Source organism: Sapajus apella, unplaced genomic scaffold (genome assembly GCF_009761245.1).
Source record: "Sapajus apella isolate SASKATOON/1434 unplaced genomic scaffold, GSC_monkey_1.0 scaffold57, whole genome shotgun sequence".
NCBI lineage: Eukaryota > Metazoa > Chordata > Mammalia > Primates > Cebidae > Sapajus > Sapajus apella.
Genome location: NW_022436997.1, coordinates 912,413 through 939,666, shown reverse-complemented (window position 1 = coordinate 939,666; position 27,254 = coordinate 912,413). Strand labels below are relative to the sequence as shown.

General features: G+C 45.2%; 1 protein-coding gene and 1 pseudogene across 2 annotated transcripts in view; both read right to left on the bottom strand.

Moving 5' to 3' along the window:
• The window catches only part of PSTPIP2 (proline-serine-threonine phosphatase interacting protein 2), a 104,088-nt gene extending 81,219 nt beyond the window's left edge, over positions 1-22,869 (bottom strand). The window contains exon 1 of the mRNA XM_032245249.1: positions 22,719-22,869. Within this exon, the coding sequence (XP_032101140.1) occupies positions 22,719-22,751 (33 nt within the window). The 5' untranslated portion in view covers positions 22,752-22,869. The remainder of the gene's footprint in view (positions 1-22,718) is intronic.
• On the bottom strand, positions 16,536-18,649 carry LOC116528130 (annotated as a pseudogene). The gene has a single exon (XR_004258869.1). The product of XR_004258869.1 is annotated as a methylosome protein 50-like (transcript).
• Positions 22,870-27,254: the final 4,385 nt, after the last annotated feature.

Sequence of the window (27,254 nt, the reverse complement as noted above, 5' to 3'; positions counted from 1 at the left end):
CGCCGCACAAGCTGCTATGTGACTTTGAGCTAAAGGCTCAATCTCTCTTACTGTTAATTTACTAGACTGTAAAATGGGGATTATTGAAAGGATTAAAGGAGATCACATGCTTTGAGTTTGTCAACTGCTTCAAGAATTAAAAGAATGAAGGAAGACACATTTGAATTTTTCAAGACCAGGCCCGTTAGCAAAAAAGGATGTTTTGGGATCATGTGAATATTTTCACTGAAACAAACAATGGTGAAATAAATGTAGCCTGTTATTCAAAAATGTGTGTGTTTTCATCTGGGAAGCAGGTGGAGAAATGTCAGATACACCTTAGCAATAGATATGAAAACAACTATTAGCACATCAGTATGTTGAGTCATGTTCTCCTAAGGTCAAAGTCACTATAATGGTTGTGTCCTGCAACCTCCTTAAATAATAGTAGTGAACAGTGCAAACCAGCATGAAATTCCACCCCAGTACCTGCTTCGGTGATATTCTACAAACCCACAATCTGCCCACCTCACTTCCTACAACCCTTGAAAATCCTCAGCGTCATCTAGGCTAGATCCACACTGGACATTTTCACATGTCTAAATGTCCCTACTCTAGAGTCAGCAGGTCATTTAAAAAGGCAACTCCACTCGATTCAAAATAAGTTAAGTGAAAGTAGAAACTGAGGAAGTGTGCAACCCAAGAACACATTAGAAAAAAAAAATAAAGACTAGAAGAATATGTACCAAATACTGAAAGTAATTTTCTTCTTAGCACTTTTCTACATTTTCTAAACTTTCGACAGTTTACTTATTCTGTGCTTATAATCTGAAGTCTTTCTCCCTACCTCCATTCCTTAATGGCAACTCAAACTCTTTCGTTTATCCCACATCTGTTTCCAAGCCACACTGAAATAACACATAATCCACAGCAACAATAGAAAACAGGAAAGAGCCCAGTGAGGAAACCAGAGATTTGTAGGAATTTCTGTAATAGAAAAAGCAGACAGGACTAGATAGACAAAGGTCAGAAGACAGTATTCCAGCCTAGACAAGACAGAGAAGGAAGTACACAAACTTTTCCAACAAAATCCTAGAACTTAAGCCCCAAGTTTTCCATCAGCAGGGGCTGAAACTGGAGCTGCTTCGGAGAAATCAGCAGGGTGTTTGGAAGTCGCTGGGAACCCAGCCAGTGGCCTGCCCTACTCCAGGAGGAAGCAGAGCAGCTGGTTCTGACATTTGTGCCAAGGCCGCAGCTAATTCGAGGACTCCACCCGTATCAGGCGCCTAACATGGGCATGAAAACCAGAACAGCAAAGGGCACTGTCCCCAGCAGTCTTCAAAGTTTCCGCAGTAAAAAGGTAAAGAAAAAAAGGGTCAGCATAGCTCTGAGGCCCTCTAAATGCCCTCCACTTCCTGGGCAATGCCTTTCCCAACTTCTCACTACAGACAGAGATCAAAATATCAGAAATTGTTAATACAAGCACCTACTTAGAAAACCAGAGATTAAAGTAAAAAACTGGGAATAAAATATACAAAAATGCAACAGCCTTCTTATATGTCAACAAGAACCTCTTAAAACGTAATTTAAAAGACAAAGATCCTATTCAAAATATCAAGAAAATCTTGAAAATGCCTAGAAATAAGTTTTTTTTTTTTTAAGTGAAAACAAGTTTCTTAGGAAAGTAAAGGAATAAAAGAATGGCTACTCCATAGGCAGAGCAGCCTAGAAATGAGTCTTTTGAAGCAACACTACCAAACATTGCCAAAGAACACAGAGGAAGGCCTCAATACAGCCTAGAAATAAGTCCTAGATGAAGATGGCAAAATCCAATGTTGGAAAGATTCAATTCTACCCAAATAAATCTAGAAAGTTAAAACAATCCTAGTTAGACAGGCGCGGTGGTGCATGCCCATAGTCCCAGCCACTCGGGAGGCTGAGACTGGAGGATCGCTTGAGTCCAGGAGTTCTGGGCTGTAGTGTGCTATGCCAATCGGGTGTCCACACTAAATTCGGTATCAATATGGTGACCTCTCGGGAGCGGAGGACCACCAGATTGCCTAAGGAGGGGTGAACTGGCTCAGCTCAGAAACAGAGCAGGTCAAAACTCCCGTGCTGATCAGTAGTGGGATCAGGCCTGTGAATAGCCACTGCATTCCAGCCTAGTCAACATAGTGAGACCCCACCTCTTAAAAAAATTAAAAAATTAAAATAAAATAAAATAAACCAATCCCAGTTAAAATAAAAATTCTGGAATTTCTTTTTAAATTTAAATGATCTGCCACTGTGCCCAGCCAACCTAAGTGATTTTCAACATTCTATTTTGACTATGTACTCCTAGCCAAAGATAAAAAAAAAAATAAGTACAAATATTGAACTCTAGCTTGCTTTTCATAATAGTATGGTTAGCAATTCTGAAACTGCTTATTGTGGATAATGGGAGGCAGGTTTCTCACAGAAAAAGGAACAGTGGCATGCTAGAGCTGGCTTACTTAGTGAGAACCAATTATTACACATCTCTTTCTAATTCTCCATTCATTAATATCAGCTTGAAACTGACCATGGAAGGGAGCTTTTATACCATGAATGCTGGCAAACATTGCCTATCAGGTTTTTTATCCACTGGACAGCCGGTGTTAAACATCTGTCAGCACACCATGAGAAGGGAATGAAAACTACAAGTGAAGGAAGTCTAGAATAAACCCTATGGCACTGAAATGGAATCGGAGGTATCATTACGCATAAATGTATTTCCTACCTCTGTCTGTTGGGAAATCCTGGAAACATACAAATGGCAGCAAGCTTACCTAGAGCACAAATCTTAGTTTCTAAATATTTCACTGCTTAATGGAACCAGGACTTTTTGGAGAAATGGCAGTTTCCAGAACCGGGGCAGGAAAATTACCTACTAAGTCTGTAACATCTTGTGCCAGTTAGCAAGGAAGTGCTCAAAGAATGATGAGTATATATCAAAAGGAAATAGGATCCAGTTTAAAGGAGCTCCCCACTGTCCAAATGTAGAACAATTTGGACATCAAGATTAATAATGATGGTAATGGTCGGGCATGGTGGCTCATGCCTGTAATCCCAGCACTTTGAGGCCGAGGTGGGCAGATCACTTGAGGTCAGGAGTTTGAGACCAGCCTAACCAACATGGTAAAACCTATTCTATACTAAAAATACAAAAATTAGCTGGGCATGGTGGCACACACCTGCAATCCCAGTTACTTGGGAGGCTGAGGCAGGAGAATAGCTTGATTCACCAGGAGGCAGAGGTTGCAGTGAGCCGAGATCGTGCCATTGTACTCCAGCCTGGGTAACAGAGTGAGACTACACCTCAAAAAAAAATGGTAACATATTATAATGCATTAAATAAAATAAGAATCCATGAACCCAGGCTAACATGGCGGGAAGCGGAGAGTTCCTTACAGCAGAATGCCAGTTTTATTACATAGATAGAATTAGAAAACCACCATACAAAGATTTATACATGAACGTTCACAGCAGCTCAATTTGTAATAGCCAAATACTTAAAACAACCCAAATGTCCATTAATAAGCCCAGGCTGACCACGATGGATCACACCTGTAATCCCAGCACTCTAGGAGGCCGAGGCAGGCAGATTGCTTGAGTCTAGGCATTCAAGACGAGCCTGGGCAATGTGGCTAAACCCTATATCTACAAAAAATACAAAAATTAGCCAGTCGTGATGGCACAGGCTTATAGTCCCAGCTACTCAGGAGGCTGAGGTAGGAGGATGGCTTGAGTCAGAAGGTGGAAGTTGCGATGAGCTGTGATTGTGCCACTGCACTCCAGCCTGGGCGACAGAGTGAGACCCTGTCTCAATACAAAACAAAACAAAAAAAACAATCTATGGATAAACAGTGATATGTCCATAAAATAGAATACTATTCACTAATAGAAAGGAATAAGCTATTAATACATACATCAACATGCATAAATCTCAAAATAAGTGTAAGTGAAAGAAGCCAAGCAAACAAAAGTACCTACTGTGTTCCAATTATACAAATTCTAGAAAATGCAACTAATCTATAGTGACAGAAAGCAGATCAGTGGCTACCTGGGAAGGGTGTAATGCAGTGGGAGAGATGTCAAAGGGACATGAGGAACACTGCCATGTTCCTGCCAAAACACATGGCCTGAACCTAATCATCAGGAAACAGGCAAACTCAGATCCGGGCACATCCTACAAAGTAACTCTCCTGTACTCTTCAAAAATGCTAAAGTCGTAAAGACACAGAGAGACTGAGGAACTACTCCAGGTTAAAACAGACGGGGGGACCTGGCAGCTAAATGCCATGTGGAATCCTGAATGGAAAATGTTTTCTTCTTTGGCTGGAAAGGAAATTACTGGAACAACTGGGGAAATTTAAGTAGGGTCTACATATTAGCTAATAGAATTATATGACGTCATTTCCTGATTTGTCAATGGATTGTGATTGTGTAATAAGAAAATATCCTTATATTGGCCAGGCATGGTGGCTCACGCCTATAATCCCAACACTTTGGGAGGCTGAGGCGGGCAGATCATGAGGTCAGGAGTTTGAGAGCAGTCTTGCCAACATGGTGAAACCTCATCTCTATTAAAAATACAAAAATTAGCCAGGCGTGGTGGTGCACGCTTGTAACCCCAGCTACTCAGGAGGATGAGGCAGGAGAACTGCTTGAACCAGGGAGGTGGGGGTTGCAGTGAGTCCAGATCATGCCACTGCACTCCAGCCTAAGCAACAAAGTGAGACTCCAACTCCAAAAAAAAAAAATTCTTATATTTAGAAAATACACGTTGAAATATTTGTGGATAAAGGGAAATAATGCTTACTTCTTTACTTCCAAATGGTTCCAAAAAATGTGTGTGTGTGTGTGTGTGTGTGTGTGTGTGTGTGTGTGTGTGTGAAGAGAGAGAGAGGGAGAGAATTTAAAATAATTGTTAACTTTTGAGGATTCCAAGTGAAGAGCATATAGGAATTCTTTCTAATATATTTACAAGAGTAAATCTAAATTTCTTTAATGAAAAACATTGAAATTCAACATAATAGCCAACTAACACAAGAACAGAAAATCAAATACCACATGTTCTTATTTACAAGTGGGAGCTAAATGATGAGAACACATGGACACGTAAAGGGGAGCAACACTAGGGCCTTTTGGAGGGTGGAGAGTGGGAGGAGAGAGATGATCACAAGAAATGACTAATGGTACTAGACTTAATACCTGAGTGATGAAATACTCTATACAAAAAAGCCCATGACACAAGTTTGTTACCTATGTAACAAACCTGCACTTGTACCCCTGAAGTTAAAATAAAAGTTTAAAATAATGACATTCAAACCATGTAAAAAGACATGACAAATAGGGGGGGAAAGAGCAATAATATTTAATCAAAGATTAATGTGCATAATTAGCCCTAAAAATCAATCCTATAAAAATGAACAACCGGCTGGGTGAGGTGGCTCACACCTTTAATCCCAGCACTTTGGGGGCCGAGGTAAGTGAATCACGAATGAGGTCAGGAGAAGGAGACCATCTTGGTCAACCTGGTGAAACTTCATCTCTACTAAAAATACAAAAATCAGCTGGGTGTGGTAGTGCATGCCTGTGATACCATCTACTTGAGAGGCTGAGGACGAGAATCACTTGAACCTGGAGGCGGAGGTTGCAGTGAGCCGAGATCACGCCACTGCACTCTATCCTGGCAACAGAGCGATATGTTGTCTCAAAAAACAAACGCAAAAAAATGAACAACAAATTTTCTCAAGTGGGTAAGACATATAAACAGGCAACACTCTAAAAAGAAAAACAAACAGCCAATAAGCAATGTTTAAATAAGAGAATAAACATTAATAATCAAATATATGCAAATAAATAGGATATAATTTTTCACCCATCAAATTAGGAAAGGTTGAAAATTTCCAATTTTGGCAAGTTACTGTTAAATTCTACTGGCAGGATTGAACATTGGCATAACCTTTTGAGGAGGAAATTAGGACTATCCATTAAAATTTTAAGTATGTAGAGCCTTTGATGGTGAGTTTATCCTACAGAAATAACTACACAAAAGTGGAAAGATTCATACACCAAGATGTTCAGTGCAGCATCATAATAATCAAAAATTGGCCAAGTACAGTGGTTCATGCATGCCCATAACTCCAACACTTTGGGAGGCCAACGTGTGTGGGTCACGTTAGCCCAGGAGTTCAACACAAGCTTGGGAAACATGGCAAAACCCCATCTCTACAAAAAATTTTTAAAATTTGCCAGGCATGGTGGCACGCACTTGTGGTCCCAGCTACCTGGAATGCTAAGGTGGGAGGTCAAGGCTGCAGTGAGCTATCATTGCACAATACACTCCAGCTTGAGCGACAGAATAAGACCCTTTCTCAAAAACATAAAATAAATAAAAATTATAGTAACAAAGAATTGGAAGCAACCTAAATATTCAGCAATGAAGGTCATTTACATAAATTATGTACAATCACATGATGCAAAACTGAATAGATATTAGAATAAAACATAATAAGACACAATATATTGTTAGGAGAAAAATGAAAGTTACAAATATGAGCCCATAATAAATGAGCCCATACTTGTTCATGTACAGGTCTATTATACGTAACTGCAGAGAAAAGAAAGGGACACACCATACACGTACTAGTGACAACCTCTCTATCTGAACTGTTTGGATTCTTTTTTTTTTCTTTGAGATGGAGTCTCACTCTGTCACTCAGGCTGGAGTGCAGTGGCACAATCTCAGCTAACTGCACCCTCCACCTCCTAGGTTCAAGCCATTCTCCTGACTCAGCCTCCCATGTAGCTGGGATTATAAGCACCCATCACCACACCAGCTAATTTTTTGTATTTTTTAGTAGAGACAGGGTTTCACCATGTTGGCCAGGCTGGTCTTGAACTCTGACTTCATAATCCACCTGCCTCTGTGATCCACCTGCCTCAGCCTCCCAAAGAGCTGGGATTACAGGCATGAGACACCACACCCAGCCTGTTTGGATTCATACAACAAAAATTGAACATAAAGCCGAGTGCAGTGGCTCACACCTGTAATCCTAGCACTTTGGGAGGCCAAGGCAGGAGGATCACTTGAGGACAGGAGTTCAAGACCAGCCTAGGCAACATGGTAAAACCTTGTTTCTACCAAAAATACAAAATTAGCTGGGTGCAGTGATGGGCGGTCTGTAATCCCAGCTACACAGGAGGCTGAGGTGGGAGAATTGCTTGATCCCGGGAGGTGGAGGTTGAAGTGAGCCAAGATCACAGCCTCTGCACTCCAGCCTGGGTGACAGAGCAAGACCCTGTCTCAAGAAAAAAAAAAAAAAAATTGGCCGGGCGCGGTGGCTCACGCCTGTAATCCCAGCACTTTGGGAGGCCGAGGCGGGTGGATCACGAGGTCAAGAGATCGAGACCATCCTGGTCAACATGGTGAAACCCCGTCTCTACTAAAAATACAAAAATTAGCTGGGCATGGTGGCACGTGCCTGTAATCCCAGCTACTCAGGAGGCTGAGGCAGGAGAATTGCCTGAACACAGGAGGCGGAGGCTGCGGTGAGCCGAGATCGCGCCATTGCACTCCAGCCTGGGTAATGAGAGCGAAACTCTGTCTCAAAAAAAAAAAAAAAAAAAAAAAATTGAACATAAAACTGAAAACAACACAGGTTATTTTCTATTATGTATGTTGAGGTCATGGCTTTTCGAAAGACCATTATCCCTGGAAATTTAACACAGAAGGCATAAGAGTCAGTAGATTTCAATGTTCAGAAAGTTGATTAATGTCCAACATTACCTATCTAAACATCAACATGATACAAGTCACAGAAAAACCCCAAACCCCTGGGGACATGAGAAATTCAATTCACAATTCCATTGAAAGAGAAAATCTGATAATTGAAGAAGGTGTTTCATTTATAAACATTCAACCACTTCTGAGTGTTTTACTAAAGCTAATGTTCAGACTTTTCCAGTTAATAAAAAACAAGTTGAAGTTCTGTTGGCTATCCCTGAGAGGTGAACCACCGCATCTATCACACGGTGAAATTAGTGATGCATCATATTACAGGGTGAAATCAGTGATGTGTCCAAGACGTATGAAATGTAGACCCCACAGGTCTTCTCCTGATTTATGGCATTCCCTGAGGACCACAGGCATGCCCAAGACAGGAATGGGGAGGCAGGTAAGTGCCAGGAAGTGGCTATACCCAAAACTGAAACTAGGTCCCCAAATATGGGACCAGAGGAACAGAGACACCAAACCTCAGAAGCCTAAATAGCAAAGCCAAGACAGCAAGCCAGGACAAACAACAAGTGTGCTTCCACTACTGTCAAAAGCAAATATAGAACTAGGAGCTAGGAACTTGAAATAGGTCAAACCCAGGGGAATGTCCAATATTGCTTCACCAGCTGACTTGTGTTCCTTCTCACTCCGAGCACAACGTTTGGGCCCAACCCATAGAAATTCCAAACAGCTCTTGACTACTATGTCACATTCCTATCACAATACAATGTTGACCTATCCTCTAGCTGAGGCAGATAAGCAAAGTGTAACAAATCTTGAAGGCTTATGACACCATATAACTTTGAAGACCTAACCACATCCCTGCAGAAGTGAAAGCTGGGATGCATTTCACAACTGCTACTGGGAAACCTTGGCTAACCTCTTTATCCCAAGAAATTGCAAGTTAATTGAAAATGTTTAATGTTAATTAAAAAAAAAAAAAAAAACTTTTTCTATGAGTAATTTATCCCTGGAGGTTGGGATGTGAAGGCTAAAAGAGGGACTTTTATAGATTTTTACTCTATATATACATCTGTATTGTTTTGTTATTTTACAATAAGCATGTGTTACATTCCTACTTTTTTAAGGTACCAATAAAAATGAAAAACAAATGGCTCATGGAATTCACAGGGGGTTCTCTGCTGAAAGGTGTGGGTGCTGAGGAGAGGCCTACCTGCGGGATAATTGTTAGTAGGCAGGTCTGTCACCAGCAGGGTGGGACCCTCTGTGCCCTCAAGGAAAAGGTTGTGGCCTTGTCACAGGCAGGTGGCCAGGACCCAGGACCCAGGACCCAGGACCCTGCCTGGGAGGCTGGTCCGCTTCCATCTGGGTTTGGGTACAAAGTGCAGGTTTGGTTTTTATTCTATGGTCTGAACAGGTATACTTGCTCTTCTTTTAATACTTTAGGAGGAAAATCCTTTCTTTTTTTTTTTTTTTTTTTTTTTTTTTTTTTTTTTTTTTTTTTTTTTGATATAGGGTCTCCCTCTGTCGCCCAGGCTGGAGTGTAGTGGTGTGTTCTAGACTCACTGCAACCACCACCTCCTGGTTCAAACGATTGTCCTGCCTCAGCCTCCTGAGTAGCTGGGATTACAGCCACGCACCACCACACCCAGCTAATTTTTATATTTTTAGTGGAGACAGGGTTTCAACATGATGGCCAGGCTGGTCCTTATATTTTTTTTTTCAAGGCAGAGCCTCACTCTGTCACCCAGACTGGAGTGGAGTGGCACTATCTTGGCTCACTATAACCTCTGCCTCCCAGGGTCAAGTAATTCTCCTGCCTCAGCCTACTGAGTAACTGGGATTACAGATGCCCCCCAACCATGTCCAACTAACTTTTGTATTCTTAGTAGAGACACAGTTTCGCCATGTTGGCCAGGCTGGTCTGGAACTCCTGAACTCAAGTGATCTGCCCACCTCAGCTTCCCAAAGTGCTGGGATTACAGGCATAAGACACCATGCCGGGTCTTAATTCTTTATTTTAAAAGTTATATTTATTTTATTATAGAAAAGTTTTAAGTATAGATAAGCAAAAAGAAAATAATATTTTTCAAATTGTTTAAAATTCCAGAGAAAACAATAGTTAATAATTGCTATGTAACTCTCAGACATTTTCCTAGTGACATATGACTGTCTTTATATTTTTTTAAATAAAAATGAGGTCTAGCTTGGGGGCGGTGACTCACACTTGTAATTACCAGCACTTTGGGAGGCCAAGGCAGGTGGATCACCTGAGGTCAGGAGTTTGAGAACAGCCTGACCAACACGGTGAAATCCCATCTCTACTAAAAATACGAAAAATAAAATAAAATTAGCCAGGTGTGGTGGTGCATGCCTGTAATCCCAGCTACTTGGGAGGCTGAGGCAGAAGAATTGCTTGAACCCCAGAGGCAGAGGTTGGGGTGAGCCGAGATTGTGCCATTGCACTCCAGCCCAGGCAACAGGAGTGAAACTCCGTCTCTTACAAATAAATAAATAAATAAAAATAAAATAAGGCCGGGCGCGGTGGCTCACGCCTGTAATCCCAGTACTTTGGGAGGCCGAGGCGGGTGGATCACGAGGTCAAGAGATCGAGACCATCCTGGTCAACATGGCGAAACCCCGTCCCTATTAAAAATACAAAAAATCAGCTGGGCATGGTGGTGCGTGCCTGTAATCCCAGCTACTCAGGAGGCTGAGGCAGGAGAATTGCCTGAACCCAGGACGCAGAGGTTGCGGTGAGCCGAGATCATGCCATTGCACTCCAGCCTGGGTAACAAGAGTGAAACTCTGTCTCAAAAAATAAATAAATAAATAAAACAAGAGTGAAACGCTGTCTCTTATAAATAAGTAAATAAATAAAAATGAGGTTTTATTTTCCAAATTGTTGTAGTAACTTTCTTTTAAACTTAATATTACAAGGGTCTTTCCTGTTGTTTTAAATCATCATTTAAATGTCTTTATAATATTATTATATTTCAAATATCTTTCCTGGTGCTTGTTTGAAATCATAATTTCTAGGGATTAAGGACTCTATTTCACTATGGTATTTCACTACAATCTCTTAAATTTTTGAAAGCGATTTCCACTTATCATTTTCATTCATTATCTAAATTTTTAAAAATTCAACTGCAAAGATACTATTCTGTGGACATACTAACACATTGCCCACAATTCCACCTCCTTAACACAACTATGACTTACTTTATCATTTGAAACACATTGTAGTCCTAAAATTGGGCTTGCCAGATATGATTATCCTCACCGCACAACAGGAAGCTCAAGTCCAGAGTGGCTAGCTGGGTGGCTTTGGGCAAGTCACTCATTTAGTCTGAGTACAATAGCGTGTAGACCCCAAATGACTCCCAGCAAGGGTAGGAGGGCTGTGGCTGCTATTGGCTGGTGGCCTTTCCCTCTCCATTTCCTGTTCTCTCAGAATCAATCACAATTCCCTCTAAATGGCTGCAGTCTTTCTAAACTCAGACTTTACATGGTGGGGGAGGTGCTAGCTAGTCTTTCCAGGCTTCCAGTTTCCCCATCTGAAGCTCCACCCAGAGGACTCGTTTCTTTGCCCTCTGAGAACAGACAGGCTTCTATAATAACTTGCTGAGCCCTTTGGCCTTGGTCCTTTCCACTTAGTTTCTGCAGGGAAGGGCCACGTGCTCACAGGCAGGTGCCTTGTAGTCTATGGTACTCTATCCCTGACATCAGTATTACATTACTAACTGACAATGACATGTAAAAAACAGCAGAGATGACTAACAGTCAGTGGTTAGCAGATAAGAGATACGGAAAGCACCAATAGATACACATTAATAAAAATCATACATGAGGCTGGGCATAGAAGCTCACACCTATAATCCCAGCACTTTGGGAGGGCAAGGTGGGCAGATCACTTGAGGTCAGGAGTTCAAGACCAAACTGGCCAACATGGTAAAATCCCATCTCTACTAATAATGCAAAAACTAGCCAGGCATGGTAGCACATGTCTGTAATCCCAGCTACTCTGGAGGCTGAGGCAGAGAATCATTTGAACCTGGGAGGCGGGGGGTGCAGGGAGCCTAGATCACGCCACTGTACTCCAGCCTGGATGATGGAGCAAGACTCCGTTTCAACAAAAGAAAAAAAAATTATAAGTGAAGTTTATGAGCAAAATGGCGCTGCTTTGCACTGAGAAATAACAACTCTAAGTCAAAGAGAACAGATGAGATGGAGATTCAGGGGACCTGGCAGGAGTATCAAGGTCCCTTGTCCATAAACTTCCTGCCCACATTGCCCAGGGAAAGGCAATACCAGTCTGTGTCAGCCAGGGAGAGGCCTGCCAGCCAAGGCAGTGGCCCTGGGCTATGGCTGGTCACAGTCAAGGTTCAACCACTCTTACGGACAGGTGATTAAATAGTTAGGCCCTAACATAAGACTGGTAGATGAGGGGGCCTGAGCTTGAGACAGACAGCCCACAGGACAAATCAACAGTGCCCACATCTGGCCATCTGCGGAAACGCTGACAAAGGCCTGAGTCAATACTTTTTATTCCTGAGAGCTTAGGTCTTTTGGAATCCCTAGTTCAGGTCTTGTAGGACAGGATCTGGATCTCCTGGGACAGAGAAAACAATATCTGTATTTGGTAGTAATGACTCAGAGCAGGTTCTAAGAGTGGGGGCCACCAAGGTTTGGAGCAGTGAAGGGACTTAGATGCCCATATTTCTAGGGTTTTCGAATATTTGTGGCCACTTATGAAACTATCACTTCCAACAGCTATTCTTTAAATAGCAATGTTCAAATAGAAGCAGAGACTGAGCACCAAAGGGCAAGTGTACAGAAGACATGCCATAAAGACAGCTTTCCCTGGCAGTTCGGTTTGCATGCCTCACTCAGTACAACTAAGCTCAGAAGTTAGATAGGCTCCTGCCCCTTAGAGGGCATGCACTTCAGGCAGGGATGGGGTCTCAGTCTCCCCACTCTGAGCAGCTTATTCAAGTCTTCATTCCAGCCTTGTGCCACACCATCCCCTCCCTGAGAGGTATTCTGGAAACAATGATTTCCCCATCTTGTTGCATACCTGGTGCCATTTTAGCATTCTTCAAGGACTGGGACCCCATCGCACCCACCCAGCCAGACTTATCCCAGAATCCTGCCCTGGCAAAGCACTCTTTTTAGACTGAAGAAGAGTAGGTCAGTCTGTTTCCCATCAGTGTCCTATATCTTTGTTTGCTTCCGTAACAAGAATGCAGGACCCTGAGGGCAGGAATCCACTTTCTCCTCATTTTGCACGTCCACACAGGTCTCTGACTTCTGCAAATGTCAATACATAAGCCCTCATACTCAAAAGACAAATGTTTTAGTAAGAGGGAGTCTTGCTCTGTCATCCAGTTGCAGTGCAGTGGTGCAATCATGGCTCACTGCAGCTTCAACCGCATGGACTCAAGCGATCCTTCTGCGTCAGCCTCCTGAGTATCTGAGATTACAGGTATTAGCCACCATGTTCGGCTAATTTTTAACAATTTTCTTGTAGAGACAGTGTCTCACTATATTGTCCAGGCTGGTCTTGAACTCCTGGACTCAAGCAATTTTTCCACCTTGGCCTCCCAAAATGCTAGGATTACAGGCATGAGCCACAGCACCCAATAGAAAGACACATATTGAGTAAAACTCAGACTGTAGAAAACCTTGATGTGTAATAGGTGAAATCACAAATCATCAGATCGATAAACTTGACTGCATACAGTGTTTTCAAAATCCATACACACATATCATCTTATAGATGAGGATGCAAAGCTTAGAAAAGCTGAGCAATTTGAACAAGGACACATACATTCCTCGGCCTGAAAGAAGCTGAACTGGAAATCAAACCCAGGAATGTCCAGTGTAAAAGCTTGAGGGCCTGAGGATTGCCTCTTTTTGTGTCATGCCTATACTGGATGTTAGAACGTGTGAATTACACACACACACACACACACACACACGTATGTGTATATATACAAGAATATATATTTTTAAATACACATATAAATTTATAAGGAAAGCACAAGGAAGAAAAAAAAACATTGGTAAAAGAGGAAATGTACGACAATAACCAAATGTGCACTCTCCCTGGTGATAAAAACGCAAATGAAAATTGAATATGGCACCAAGTTTTGCTTATTAAATGAGCAGAAAAAAAGACAATAGCTATGACAGATAGAGTGAAACTAGCACCCTTAGATATTGGGAGCACTGAGAATATGCCCTGTCGTTAGGAAATCATCCTGGTTCTACATATCAAACGTTTTTCCTCCTGTTGTTTAATGCCTTTTTCAGGCATTCAGCAGGTATTACTGAGAATCTGTCATGTGCCAGCCATTGAATCAGGTACCACTGGAGTAAGCAGGCAGAAGTGTGGGTCCTCACCCCAAGGGCAGCCATGCTAGCTCTGGTATGACCAACTAGGGGCTTGTAGATGAGAGAGGAATAAACCTCTTCCTTGTCTAGGCCACTGTTTTCTTGGGTTTTTCTCTTTTACTTGCAGCCAAACTGAATCCTACTTATACAGAAGGTAAGTAAGCTTTCACCAGCTGCTCTGGTTTCTTTTTTCTTTTCTTTTTTTCTTTTTGAGACAGAGTCTCACTCTGTTGCCCAGGCTGGAGTGCAGTGGCACAATCTCGGCTCACTGCAACCACCACCTCCCAAATTCAAGTGATTCTCCTGCTTCAGCCTCCCAAATAGCTGGGACTACAGGCACACGCCACCATACCTGGCTAATTTTTGTATTTTCTTTTTAGTAGAGATGGGTTTTTACCATGATGGCCAGGCTGGTATAGAACTGCTGACCTCAGGTCATCCACCCGCCACAGTCTCTCAAAATGCTGGAATTACAGGTGTGAGCCACCATGCCCCAGCCCTGCTGTCTGGTTTCTCAATGGAGTACAGGCAAGATCACCAAAACACGGCGAGAATGTGGGAGGGAATGGAGGCTTGAGTGGAAAAGGCAGGAAATTATCACTGCAGAAAAGGAAAGAGTGATCTTATTAGAGAAACATTGTAAAATGGCTGGGCAATGATGAGTTCTGTCTTGAGTTTCCAGAAATAGATACTTGAAGAATTCAGTTTTTTTGTTTGTTTGTTTGTTTGTTTTTTTTTGAGATGGAGTCTCACTCTTGTTGCCCAGGCTGGAGTGCAGTGGCACAATCTCGGCTCACTGCAACCTCCGCCTCCCAGGTTCAAGCGATTCTCATGCCTTAGCCTCCTGAGTAGCTGGGATTAGAGGCATCCACCAACCATGCCCAGCTAATTTTTGTATTTTTAGTAGAGACAGGATTTCACTATGTTGGCCAGGCTAGTCTCAAACTCCTGACCTCAGGTGATCCACCTGCCTTGGCCTCCCAAAGTGCTGGGATTACAGGTGTGAGCCACCACACCTGGCCATTTAATGCATTTTTTTATGTATTTATTTTTTAAAATCTTACCAATGAATTCATGTCACATGTTTATGTATTATAATAGAATTTTTTATTTTCTTTAACAGACAAGTCCTATGGCTCTCTTATTAAATGTTCAAGATAAACAAGATAAAAGGTTTTTGACAATTATTTTAAAGCCAGCTCCCTCCAGCTGCTCTAGGAAGAATGTATGGGAGAGAGGGTAATTGTTCATGACTCTATCTTGCCTTTTGTACCAGGCAAGACAATAGGAAGTAGCCCTCCTGGTGTGTTTCTAGGGACCAGATTGTCAAAGTAAATTTGGCCTAAAGCTGCCTCCATAAATAGCAAGCTTCAACCTAACTTAGTATGTAAACAAACTGTAACCTAACTAAGAGTATATTCTTGTAACAAGTAGTTAGGTCTCTGCCAATCATAACAGCTGAGCTTTCAGCCAATCCCAGGCTGCAGATTGCCCAGACAAGTCCAAATAAGGCAACCACCCGGCTGTAACCAATCAGGCTATTTCTGTGTCACCTCCTTTTTCTGTCTCTAAGTACTGCCTGTCCACCTTTGCTGGGTGGAGCTCTCTGAACCTTTACCGGTTCAGGATGCTGCCTGATTCATGAATAGTTTCTTTGCTCAGATAAACTCTGCTAAATTTAACTAGTCTGAAGTTTTTCTTTTCATAAAATCCAAGAGAGTATTTAAAAATTACAACCTAACATTGTACAAAATACACTATGGGGTCAGCATGGAGAATCTGTTATGTTAACCTGCATTCTTTATTTTTTTTAAACCAGACTCCTATATTTATCTAGAGCACTGTACAGTCAGCTCTCCATATCTGTATCCATGGAGTCAGCCAACCACAGATGAAAAATATTCCAAAAATTAAAAAATAACAACCTAACAATTAAAAATACAAATAAAAATATAGTGTAAACAACTATTTACAGAGCATTAACATTGTATTAGGTATTACAGGCAATCTGGAGATTATTTAAAGTATACAGAGGCCGGGCATGATGGCTCATGCCTGTAATCCCAGCAGTTTAGGAGGCCAAGGCAGGTGGATCACAAGATCAGATCATCCTGGCCAAAATGGTGAAACCCTGTCTCTACTAAAAATATAAAAATTAGCTGGGTGTGGTGGCACACGCCTGTAGTCCCAGCTACTCGGGAGGCTGAGGCAGGAGAATCACTTGAACCTGGAAGTGGAGGCTGCAGTGAGCTGAGATCAGGCCACTGCACTCCAGCCTGGGAGACAGAGCAAGACTCTGTCTCAAAAAAAAAAAAAAAAAAAAGTATACAGGAAGATGTATGCAGGTTGTACGTAAATATTACACCATTTTATTTATTTATTTATTTCAAGAAAGGCCAACAATGCCTAAACTCTTTATTTCACCAACCAGTATTTCTGATTTTCTTCCTGATGTTGGATTTTAAAACCTTAAAAGTCTACAAGTATTGCATTCAGACTTTTCACATCAAGAGAAAGGAGCCCAGGGCAGAAGATGTCAGGCCCCAGGCTATTTTGGGGTGGGAAAAGTGGCAAAGATTTCTCAATAGTCTGTGTCAGTCTTCTAACTTAATTGAAATGCCTTTAAGCTATCCTTCATCCCCAAATTTTCCCCCATGGCATCTATGACAGAAAAACACTCCTTTCTAATATCTGTATATGCCCCACCACTGGAAAGCCGGGGCGATGGGAGTGGCAAGCCAAACTTTTTATTCAGCCAGAAAATGGATTTCCAATTCAGTTTAATTGCAAGGAGTTGTGTAAAACCATACCAAGTCCTGCTTCTTCCTCAAAGTGAACTTGGCTGGATTTTTGTGACTGGAAGAATTTCTCATAATAGTGAGTTAAGCACTATAAAAACGTAAAATCAATCCCATCTCTATGAGAAGCATAAGAGCTGCTTCCGAGAACTGAGGGATACCCACATCCATAACCCACCCAGACATGGCCAATTTCTCATAGACAGCTACATGGGAAGCATAAAGTCCTTTTGTCAACTGTTTTTGGTGGTGAGGGATAAGCAGTGCTTAGGGAAGGTGTAGGATGGATTTTTTCTTCCTGCCACCACCAAAAACTACAGCTCTACACACATGCTCAGACGCACGTACATGTCCATTTTTAAGAAAGCTTTTCCTCCCTGTAACTACAGGATCCCAGAATCCAGCCTCCCTCAGGCTGAGAGATGATGCCTATTAATGGCAGAAACCTAGTAACAGCATACTATAGAAGGCTCCTGTGTTGACTCACAAGTTGAGGGGGCAGGGCAAAGAAGTGGACACTCATGGGAGACTTGCTTTTTGTCTTAAATCCAATCTATTCAGCAACACTCGCAGGTCCAAGGGCTGGGAGAGGTTCTGTGGGCACAATGTGGTGGACGACCTGATGGTCCCAGCCCACTGCGGTAAACAGCGAGTGATTGAGCGGGGACCAAGTAGCAACTCTTCAAAGTCTCTGTGGGCTCCGCTTCTAGACACCTCAGCAAGGCTGGAGTCCAGCACCGCAAGTGAGAAGTCTTCACTGAGAGAGGCCAGGAAAGGAACACTGTGTGGGGAGAACAGCAGCCCAGTGACACACCGGGAGTGGACAGCTGAGGTCGGGACACAGCTTGTGCTCTTGGTGTCGACAAGGGAGACCATCCCATTTTCATCACCAAAGACAAAGACTTCACTTTGCTGAGGATGCCAAGCCAGGGAGGTAGGAAGGCAGCCAGAGGCACTGCAGCCAATCCGTGACGCTGGCTTGGGACAGCGGGTATCCCAAATAAAATTTTATTGTCCTCACTGCATGAAAGAAACACAGAATCGTCGTGGGGAGAAGCAGCAACATGGGTGACCTGCTCAGCATGAGCTCGGTATGAATTCAGTACCATCTGCTGAGCAAGGTCCCAAACCTTGATGCAGAAGTCTTTACTACCACTGACGGCTTGTGTGGCAGAGCTCAGGACGCTGACTGTAGACACAATGTCATCATGCTCATACTTGTCTCATAACTGTCTCATTCTCATCCAGTTTCCACAATTCAACCACACCTGAATCGGGGGCCGCTACAATACCTCTCTCCCCAGCCCAAGTGAGGTCAGCCACTCCAGTCTCCGTTTGGACTCCGGCGGAGTGGAAGCCTTTGTTGGGGGCAGCACAGGGTCCTTAAAAACCCAGAGGGAGCCAGCCCAGCAGCGGCCACTCAAGCTGGAGGCCCCGAGGAGAAGCACCCCATCGGACCCTTACCGCGCAGCCTCCAACTGCAGTTCCACGCAAGCTGGCGCACTAGGGGGAAGGTTCCACTCCCAGGCCGCCGGGAGCACTAGGGGAGGCGGGGTTTCCTTTCGCATCTCCACGGTTCCAACTCCAACCTAGACTCAAAATCAAACTGGACACCGACCGGAGACAGCTCCGGCGGCAAACCCCATGTGGTGTGCTCAATACTACACCATTTTATAGAAAGAACCTGAGGCCAGGCACAATGGCTCACACCTCTTATCCCAGCACTTTGGGAGGCCCAGGCAAGAGGATAGCTTGAGGCCAGGAGTTGAAGCCGGCCTGGCCAACACAGCAAGACCTGATCTCTATATTGAAAAAGAAAAAAGAAAAGAAAGGACTTGAGTGTCCATGAATTTTGGTACCTGCAAGGGAGTCCTAGAACCAATCCCCTGTAGATACCAAGAGATGACTGAAGAGAGAAAAGCTGTAGAGAAAAGCCGTTTAGCAAAGCCAGATGCAACATCTCTGCTAAGGCTCCGGAACGACGAGATTGCAATCTGGTCAAAGGTTTGGATGAGAGAGACAGCCCTGTGTTGACAGCAGGGCAATTAGCCAGTTCAGACAGCCCCAAGACTCACCCTAGTCAATCTCCAGGCAGAGAGAGGCCCTGCCCACTACAGGAACAAGGTTGCTGAAACAGCAACTGGGAAGCCGGTCTACACCAAGAGCCTTGGGAATCCGGAAGGCCCAGGAAAAATAAGTATCTACAGAGGGTTCAGGGACAATCTGGACCTCACACCCAAGTGAGGAGCCTGGAAATCCCCAGGGGTGAGAAAACACTGCTTTCATCCACCCCTTCCAGAACAGGTTCTACTGTCGCCTGTGCACACTCATATCTGAAGGATACTGCTGTCTGACTGTCCCCAAAACTGGAATTGTTCTCATTGTGGCCTGGCTGTTTCCCTGGATCTGTGGAAATCATCATCACTGTCTTATTCAGACAAGGTACAATCAAAGTTAATCAAGAAAAATTATACAGCACTGCTTAACCAAAGCGCCACAGAGAAGGTATACACAGGGAAGAGAGGGAGAGAAACAACACACAGGTGTGTACCAATAGCATGCAAATTCATGTATTTTTAAATGTTTTAGAGAAAGGGTCTTGCTGTGTTGCCCAAGCTGGCCTCAAGCAATCCTACTGCCTCAGCCTCCTCAGTACCTGGGACTACAGGTGCATGCCAGCTCCAATCCCAATTTTAAACACTGATTATTTCCTTTCGAAGCAGATTCATTGAAGGTTTATTTAAATAAACATTTTCATGGAGTATTTAAATACATTTATTTGGCCAGATGTGGTGGCTCATGCCTGCAATCCCAGCACTTTGGGAGGCCAAGGTGGGCGGATCACAAGGTCAGGAGTTCAAGACCAGCCTGGCCAGCACTGTGAAACCCTGTCTCTACTAAAAAAATACAAAAAAAATTAGCCCAGGCATGGTGACACATGCCTATAATCCCAGCTACTCAGGAGGCTGAGGCAGGAGAATCGCTTGAACCTGGGAGGCAGAGGTTGCAGTAAGCCAAGATCATGCCACTGCACTCCAGCCTGGGTGATAGAGTGAAAAAAAAAAAACACACATTTATTTATGAAGTGCGTGTTGACTCATACCTTTTCAGGAACATGTACAAACATGTTTGACTATGGTCCTCTCACCTTACTTGGAATATCCCCCTCTTTGACCTGTGATGGCTCTTTCCTGGATGTATCCCTTCATCCCTTCCTCTATTTCTCTGTCCCATTTCTCCTCCTCCATCAATAGAGGCATTCACTAAGAATGCTTCTTTGTGGTCTTCCAATCTCTTCACTTTCTCCTTGAATAACCATCACTCACTTCTTTTACTTATCATCTCTGCTGCTGATAATAACAGCTGGCAGCTATAGGTGCTCTCTGTGTGTCAAGCACTGTACTAAACTCTCAAGTTTAATCCTCACAACAGTTCTATGGAGTAGACACTGTTATTATCCCCATTTTTTTTTTTTTTTTTTGAGACAGAGTCTTGCTCTGTCGCCCAGGCTGGAGTGCAGTAGTACGATCTCGGGTCACTGCAACCTCCACCTCCCGGGTTCAAGCGATTCTCCTGCCTCAGCCTCCTAAGTAGCTGGGATTACAGGCGCCCACCACCGCATCCGGCTAATTTTTGTATTTTTAGTAAAGACGGAGTTTCTCCATGTTGGTTAGGCTGGTCTCGAACTCCTGACCTCAAGATCTGCCCAACTCATCCTCCCAAAGTGCTGGGATTACAGGCATGAGCCACCACACCGAGACATTATCCCTATTTTTATACATGGAAAAACAGGCCTGGGGGTGAAAGCAGGCTGCCCAGGGTCACCTAGCTAGTAAGGGGCAGAACTGGATTCAAACCCAGACAGCCCACCTCAGAGGCTTCGTGCTGTTCCATGAGCTCTCAAAACTGGACATCCTTCCCAAGCGGCGGGGCCATCTCCATCAGCCCCTCAAACCCAGCATGTCACCCACCAGACATTAGAGAGTACTCACTGACATGTTTGTACTGGCTGTGAAGATATTAAAATACTTCAAACTCTGCGGCCTGGAACCCTCTCTTCACCCTGGCACCCTCTCTGCTAAGACCACCCCATATCCAGCATCCCTGGCATGGTGCTGAGGGGCAGAGGCTGGTGGGGGCTTAGCACCCTCCTGGCCTTGGCCTTGCCAGTGCTACAACTATGGCTAAATACTAAGGAATGTGTTGTTTGGTTGGTTTTTTTGGTTGTTTCTGAGACAAGGTTTCACTTTGTCGTCTAGGCTAGAGTGCAGTGATGTGATCATAGCTCACTGCAGCCTAAAACTCCTGGCCTCAAGCAATCCTCTTGCCTCAGCCTCCCAAGCAGCTGTATCTACAGGCACATGCCACCATGCCCAGCTAATTTTTAAGATTTTTTTTTTTTGTAGAGACAGTGGTCTCGCTAGGCTGCCCAACATGGTCTCGAACTCTTGGCCTCAAGCGATCCTCCTACCTCAGCCTCCCAAAGTGCTGGAATTACAGGCCACTGTGCCTGATGTAAATACGGTTAATATCACCTCTTCCTCCTCCTTCTCTCTCCACAAACCAGTTCCTCTGCTGACTTCCTTATTTCTGGGGAAGAAATAAGGAACATCTCATTCTCCAGTTTGTATTATACAGAGCCTTTTTCCTGCAGTGCCTGGCCTGGGACCCCACAGTCCTCCATTCTACCTGAAAAACTCCCAGGCCTCCTGTGAGAGCTGGCTGTGGCACCCTTGGTTCCTCTGTGAGGCTCCTGACACCCTGTACCCTAGGGTGTGCAGTGCCCCAGGAGAACCTCACAAACTCCAGTGAACGGACTCTCAGGCAGAGTCTAAACTGTGTTCCTAAGGTCCCCAGCCAGGTTTCTCCATCCTGCAGCGCATGTGGAGTGGAGGAACCATCTGGGCAGCTGTGAAGCTACCTGGGGGGCAAGCAGGAGCCCCGTAAGGAGTCCGGTCCCCTTGGCAGCTGCGGTCAACCTTGAGGCCTCTTGCTCCTGTCTTAAAGGGATGAGGACAGCTCCTCTGAATGAGGGGGCATGGACCTTGAGGGGCCCCTGGGGAGTAAGAGGAGGGGGACAGGCAGACCCGCTCCCTCCAGGCTGGGCTGGCCCTACCGGGCTGTGGTACCCCTCCAGCTCATAGGGTCTCCAACACCATCGCCCCCGCTGTGGGTTCTGGACAGATGGGCTGAGGCAATGGCCTGGGGAGAGGGCTCAGGAAACAGGGCTGTCAGACAGGGCAAGCTCCAGCAAAGGGAAGGCCTCGACGCCGCACGCTGCCAGCAAAAAACGATCCCGTGGGGGGTGGGGGGGCGGCGTTGGGGGGGTAGCTGCTGCTGCCAACCCGGTGAAACTCACAAGCCCCCACCTCAGGTCCCCCCAAAACCTCTCAGGGCTCAGCTCTAGGGGCCGGCAGAGACTCTTCCTGGACGGGTCTCGCCTCCCTTGGGGTCTCCGTTTTGCCTGTGAGATGAGGGGTTGATGTTCTCACTCTAAGGTGCCTCAGTTCTCTGCGTCCTCAGGGTCACGCGCTGCTGAGGGCGCGGGCGGCAGAGGGTGGGCCCCGGAGTCCTAGCCGCTGGGACTCTCGGGGGTAGCGGGTCGGGACAAAGAAGGAACAGCAGCCCGGCGTCCGCTCCGGTCTGCCCCTCGAGCAGGGGGACTGGAGCCCCGATCCCGTCACGGGGAGCCCCCCGGCGCCGGGTCACTGAGTGGCGCCGGAGCTGGGGCGCCCGCCCGCCGCGCTGGCCTCCCGCGAGCCGCTGTCGGCCCCGCGACTTACCCAAAAGTTTCCCTTGAACAGTGAGCGCGTCATCGCGGCACGAGTCGGGGCGCGGAGGAGAGCCGGGCTGCAGACGGCGCCGCGCGGGGAGGCCTGACTGCCACTGCCCGCGGCCCCGCAGCTCAACTTCTGCGTTCCACACTCGCGCAGGGAAGCCGCCCCCGGGTCCTAAACCACTCCCGATTGGGACGGCCGCCGTCGGCGCTCTGCGCTCCACTTGCCAGACCTGGGCGGGACCCGCCGCGCTCACCCGGCCAGGGGCTGTAGCCCGCGCCGGGACCCAAGCCCACTTAAAGCCCCACAGTGTCAGGCCAAGATCAACATATCAGCCTGAAGTTAGCTGCCTCCTCCTGGAAGCCTTAGCGGGTCCTGTCTTGGGTTCCTGCCCACAAGGCCCCCTGGACCCAAGAAAATCCAGGCTTTGCGGGGTGACGGAAGGGATCTGATCAGCTGGTGGTCGCGAGGACGCGGTGTAAGCTCCAGAGAGCCGGGGGGCCCACGACGCCCGCAGTCGCTAAAGGTGTAGACGCCTTGGAGTCACGGCGGCCCCACCGGCACCTGTTGCAAATCAGGCCCTGGGGCGCGTTTCACTTTTTGTTGTTGCAGGTGTTTTCTATGACGGGGTCACGTTTAAGTCTAAAATGTCATGGAGAGGTCATTGCTGCTGTTTCTTCTTGACTCTAGTCACTTGATGGGGTCCTTACGGGCCTCCAGGAGCTCAGCTGCTCTATGACCCCTTCCCATTCTCGGAGACAAGACCCTTTCCTGCCCATTCCACCCCAGCAGGAGGGGCCCGAGCTTCCTTCTTCTCCCTTCACTCTTGCACCCTCACAAATATAATCCAAGGGCGAGTCAGACCCGTCTCTGCATTGTATTAAATTGGTACAAAAGTAACTGCGGCTTTTGCCAACCCTCTTTTCTTTTCTTTCTTTCTTTTTTTTTTTTTTTTTTTTTTTTTTTTTGAGACAGAGTTTCCCTCTTGTCGCCCAGGATGGAGTGCAATGGTGCCATCTCCACTCACTGCAACCTCCGCCTCCTGGGTTCAAGCGATTCTCCTGCCTCAGCCTCGCGAGTAGCTGGGATTACAGGTGCCCAACACCATGCCCGGCTAATTTTAGTTTCTCCATGTTGGTCAGGCTGGTCTTCCAATGGCAGGTGATCTGCTCGCCTCGGCCTCCCAGAGTGAGGAGCCCAGGGGCATGAGCCACCGCGGCCAGCCGTCATTACTTTTAACAATAATGCAGGGCCCTGTGACAAAGTACTACCTGGTGCGACGGGCCTGGAGCCCAACCTGAGGCCCAGAGAGGTTGAATGGCTTGCCCAAGATCACAGTTTATTTAAGGGATGAATAGCTCAAGGTTAGATACAGCTCTGCCTTCCAAACAGAAGTTCTTCCTGGGACCGATCCATCCTGGGTGAGGAATAGGTGCTCAAGGAGGGGAGGATAAAGATCAAGGGTGCCAAGACTGGCAGCAGCCCAGCCTGGAGAAGCAAGCATTCACCCCTGAGGCAGGTTCTAGCTAGGCGCAGACACAGTGAAAGGGCACTTGCTGGGGTGATGGGAAGCACCTGGAACAAGCTCTGCTCCGTAACACTGCCCCAGCCCCACTCAGATGAACTCCTGCCAGTGAAGTCATCCACAACTGCAAAGACGGATGACAGGTGGCCTCCAGCCCTGGGTCTCTCCAAGGGATGCGCCCATTTACCTACTTGCTCACATCCTTTCAAAGCAGTGAAGTCAGAAGGAAGGCAGAGAAGTCTGGCAGAACTGTCAAGGGGTAGCAGAAGCCAAGGTAGGCACCAGGAAGCTAGGCTTAACTGCAGGGGGTAAGAAATAGCACTAACTGGAGACATAGAAGCAGGAGAGCTGAAGACACCACTAAGGTTTTTCTTGGAAGTTTTAGGAAAAATTGTTTTGATACAATTCTAATTCACACATTTTAATTTTTAATAAATTTATTATTATTATTATTTTGAAACAGAGCCTTGCACTGTCTCCCAGGCTGGAATGCAATGGCATGATCTCAGCTCACTGCAACCTCCGCCTCCCGTGTTCAAGTGATTCTCCTGCCTCAGCCTCCTGAGTAGCTGTGACTACAGGTGCCCGCCACCACACCATGCTAATTTTTGTAATTTTAGTAGAGACAGGGTTTCACCATATTGGTCAGGCGGGTCTCAAACTCCTGACCTCAGGTGATCCACCCGCCTCGGCCTCCCAAAGTGCTGGGATTACAGTCGTGAGCCACTGCGCCCTGCTACACGTATTGTTTTAAAGTTACTAGAACGTTTCACAACCTCTCACGGTACATTGTGCCTGATTCTCTTGACTCAGAACCCTACGCTCCCCGAATTTTAACCCTCTTCCGCCATCTGCTGGCAAAATTTTAAATTGCAAATGGTCATCCGCGCTGCTGGAAAAGAATTCTTCATTCCTCAAACATTTATCAAGTTCATCTTTGGGACAGGTATGGTGAGTAAAAAGACAAGCAAAGTGTGTGTTATATCCAAGGGACTATAACCTATTTAGGATATTTTACTAACTTCTATGGTTTGAATATTGTCCCCTCCAAAAATTCTTGTTGAAACTTAATCTGAAATGCGACAGTACTGAGAGAGGTCGGTTCTTTAAGAGGTGATTGGGTCACGAGGGCCACTAGTCTCATTCATGCATTAATGGGTTATCAGGGAATGAAACTGGTGGCTTTATAGGAAGAAGAAGAGATGGCTTGGCACAGTGGCTCATGCCTGTAATCCCAGCACTTTGGGAGGCTGAGGCGGGTGGATCACTTGAGGTCAGGAGTTCAAGACCAGCCAGGCCAACATGATGAAACCCCATCTCTATTAAAAATGCAAAATTAGCTGGGTGTGGTGGCACATGCCTGTAGTCCCAGCTGCTCGGGAGGCTGAGACAGGAGAATCGCTTGAATGCAAGAGGTGGAGGCTGCAGTGGGCCAAGACTATGTCACTGCACTCCAGCCTGGGCGAGACAGAGCGAGACACCATCTCAAAAAAAAAAGAGGAAGACAGACCTGAGATAGCACAATCAATCCCCTTGCCATGTTATGCCCTGTGCCACAGAGTCCCTACCAGCAAGAAGGCCCCCATAAATGCGGCTCCACAATCTTGGACTTCAGTCTTCATAACTGTGAGAAAAAAATTATTTTCCTGTATAAACTACCCAATGTCAAATACTCTGTTATAAGCAACAGAAAACATACTAAGACACTAACAAAGTCAAACAGTAGTACTATAGCAATTGTGAAATAATGAAATCATTTAAAACATTTAAGACAAATAATGCATTTAAGATAATCACTGTGAATATTTTGGCATAATCTCTTTCAAAAACATATTTACATAAGTTCTTACTGTACATAAAACTTTGAGTCTTGCTTTTTTAACTTAATATTTCATAAGTATTTTCTAAAGTCACTAAATATATATTTCCTAACAAAAAGTTTGATAGCACCTAGGGCTGGCCACTTTATTGGCAATCTTGCATGTAAAAATTGAAAATCTGATGGCCAGGCATGGTGGCTCATGCCGTACATAACCCCACACTTTGGGAGGCCCAGGCTGGCAGATCACCTGAGGTTGGGAGTTTGAGACCAGCCTGACCAACATGGAGAAACCCCATCTTTAATAAAAAATACAAAATTAGCCAGGCATGGTGGTGAATGCCTGTAATCCCAGGTACTTGGAGGGCTGAGAAAGGAGAATTGCTTGAACCCAGAAGGCAGAGGTTGAAGTGAGCCGAGATCACACCATTGCATTCCAGCCTGGGCAACAAGAGGAAAACTTCATCTCATTAAAAAAAAAAAAAAATTGGAAATCTCTATGAAGGGCCACGTGGGGTAGCTCATGCCTGTAATCCCAGCACTTTGGGCGGCTGAGGTGGGCGGATCACTTGAGGTCAGGAGTTTGAGACTAGCCTGGCCAACATGGAGAAATCCCATCTGTACTAAAAATACAAAAATTAGCTGGGCGGTGGTGGCGTAGTGCCTATAATCCCAGCTACTCAGGAGGCTAAGGCAGGAGAATCACTTGAGCCTGGGAGGTGGAGGTTGCAGTAAGCCAAGATTGCACCACTCTACTCCAGCCTGGTGACAGAGCAAGATTCTGTTTCAATAACATAACATCTCTGTGAAGAGAAATTTGGCCATGTCATCAAAATGTAAAATGCCCCTACCTTTTGCCCATGTCAAAAAACTTCCTCTTCAAATATATTCTCACATATGCAAAGTAAAATATGATACAGCTATGCATAGCAGTGTGGTTATTTTGGCAAAAGGCTTGAAACAATTAATGTCCATCCAGGGAGTACTAGCTCAATATATTGTCATATGCTGATCCAATGAAATCATATTCAAGCATAAAAAATGAGGAAGCTCTTTGCCTATTGACATGGAACAATTGCTTGAACCTAGGAGATGCGGACTGCAGTGAGCCAAGGTCCTGCCAGTGCACTCCAGCCTGGACGACAGAGTGAGACTTTGTCTCAAGAAAAAAAAATTACTCATATATATTAATAAGTAA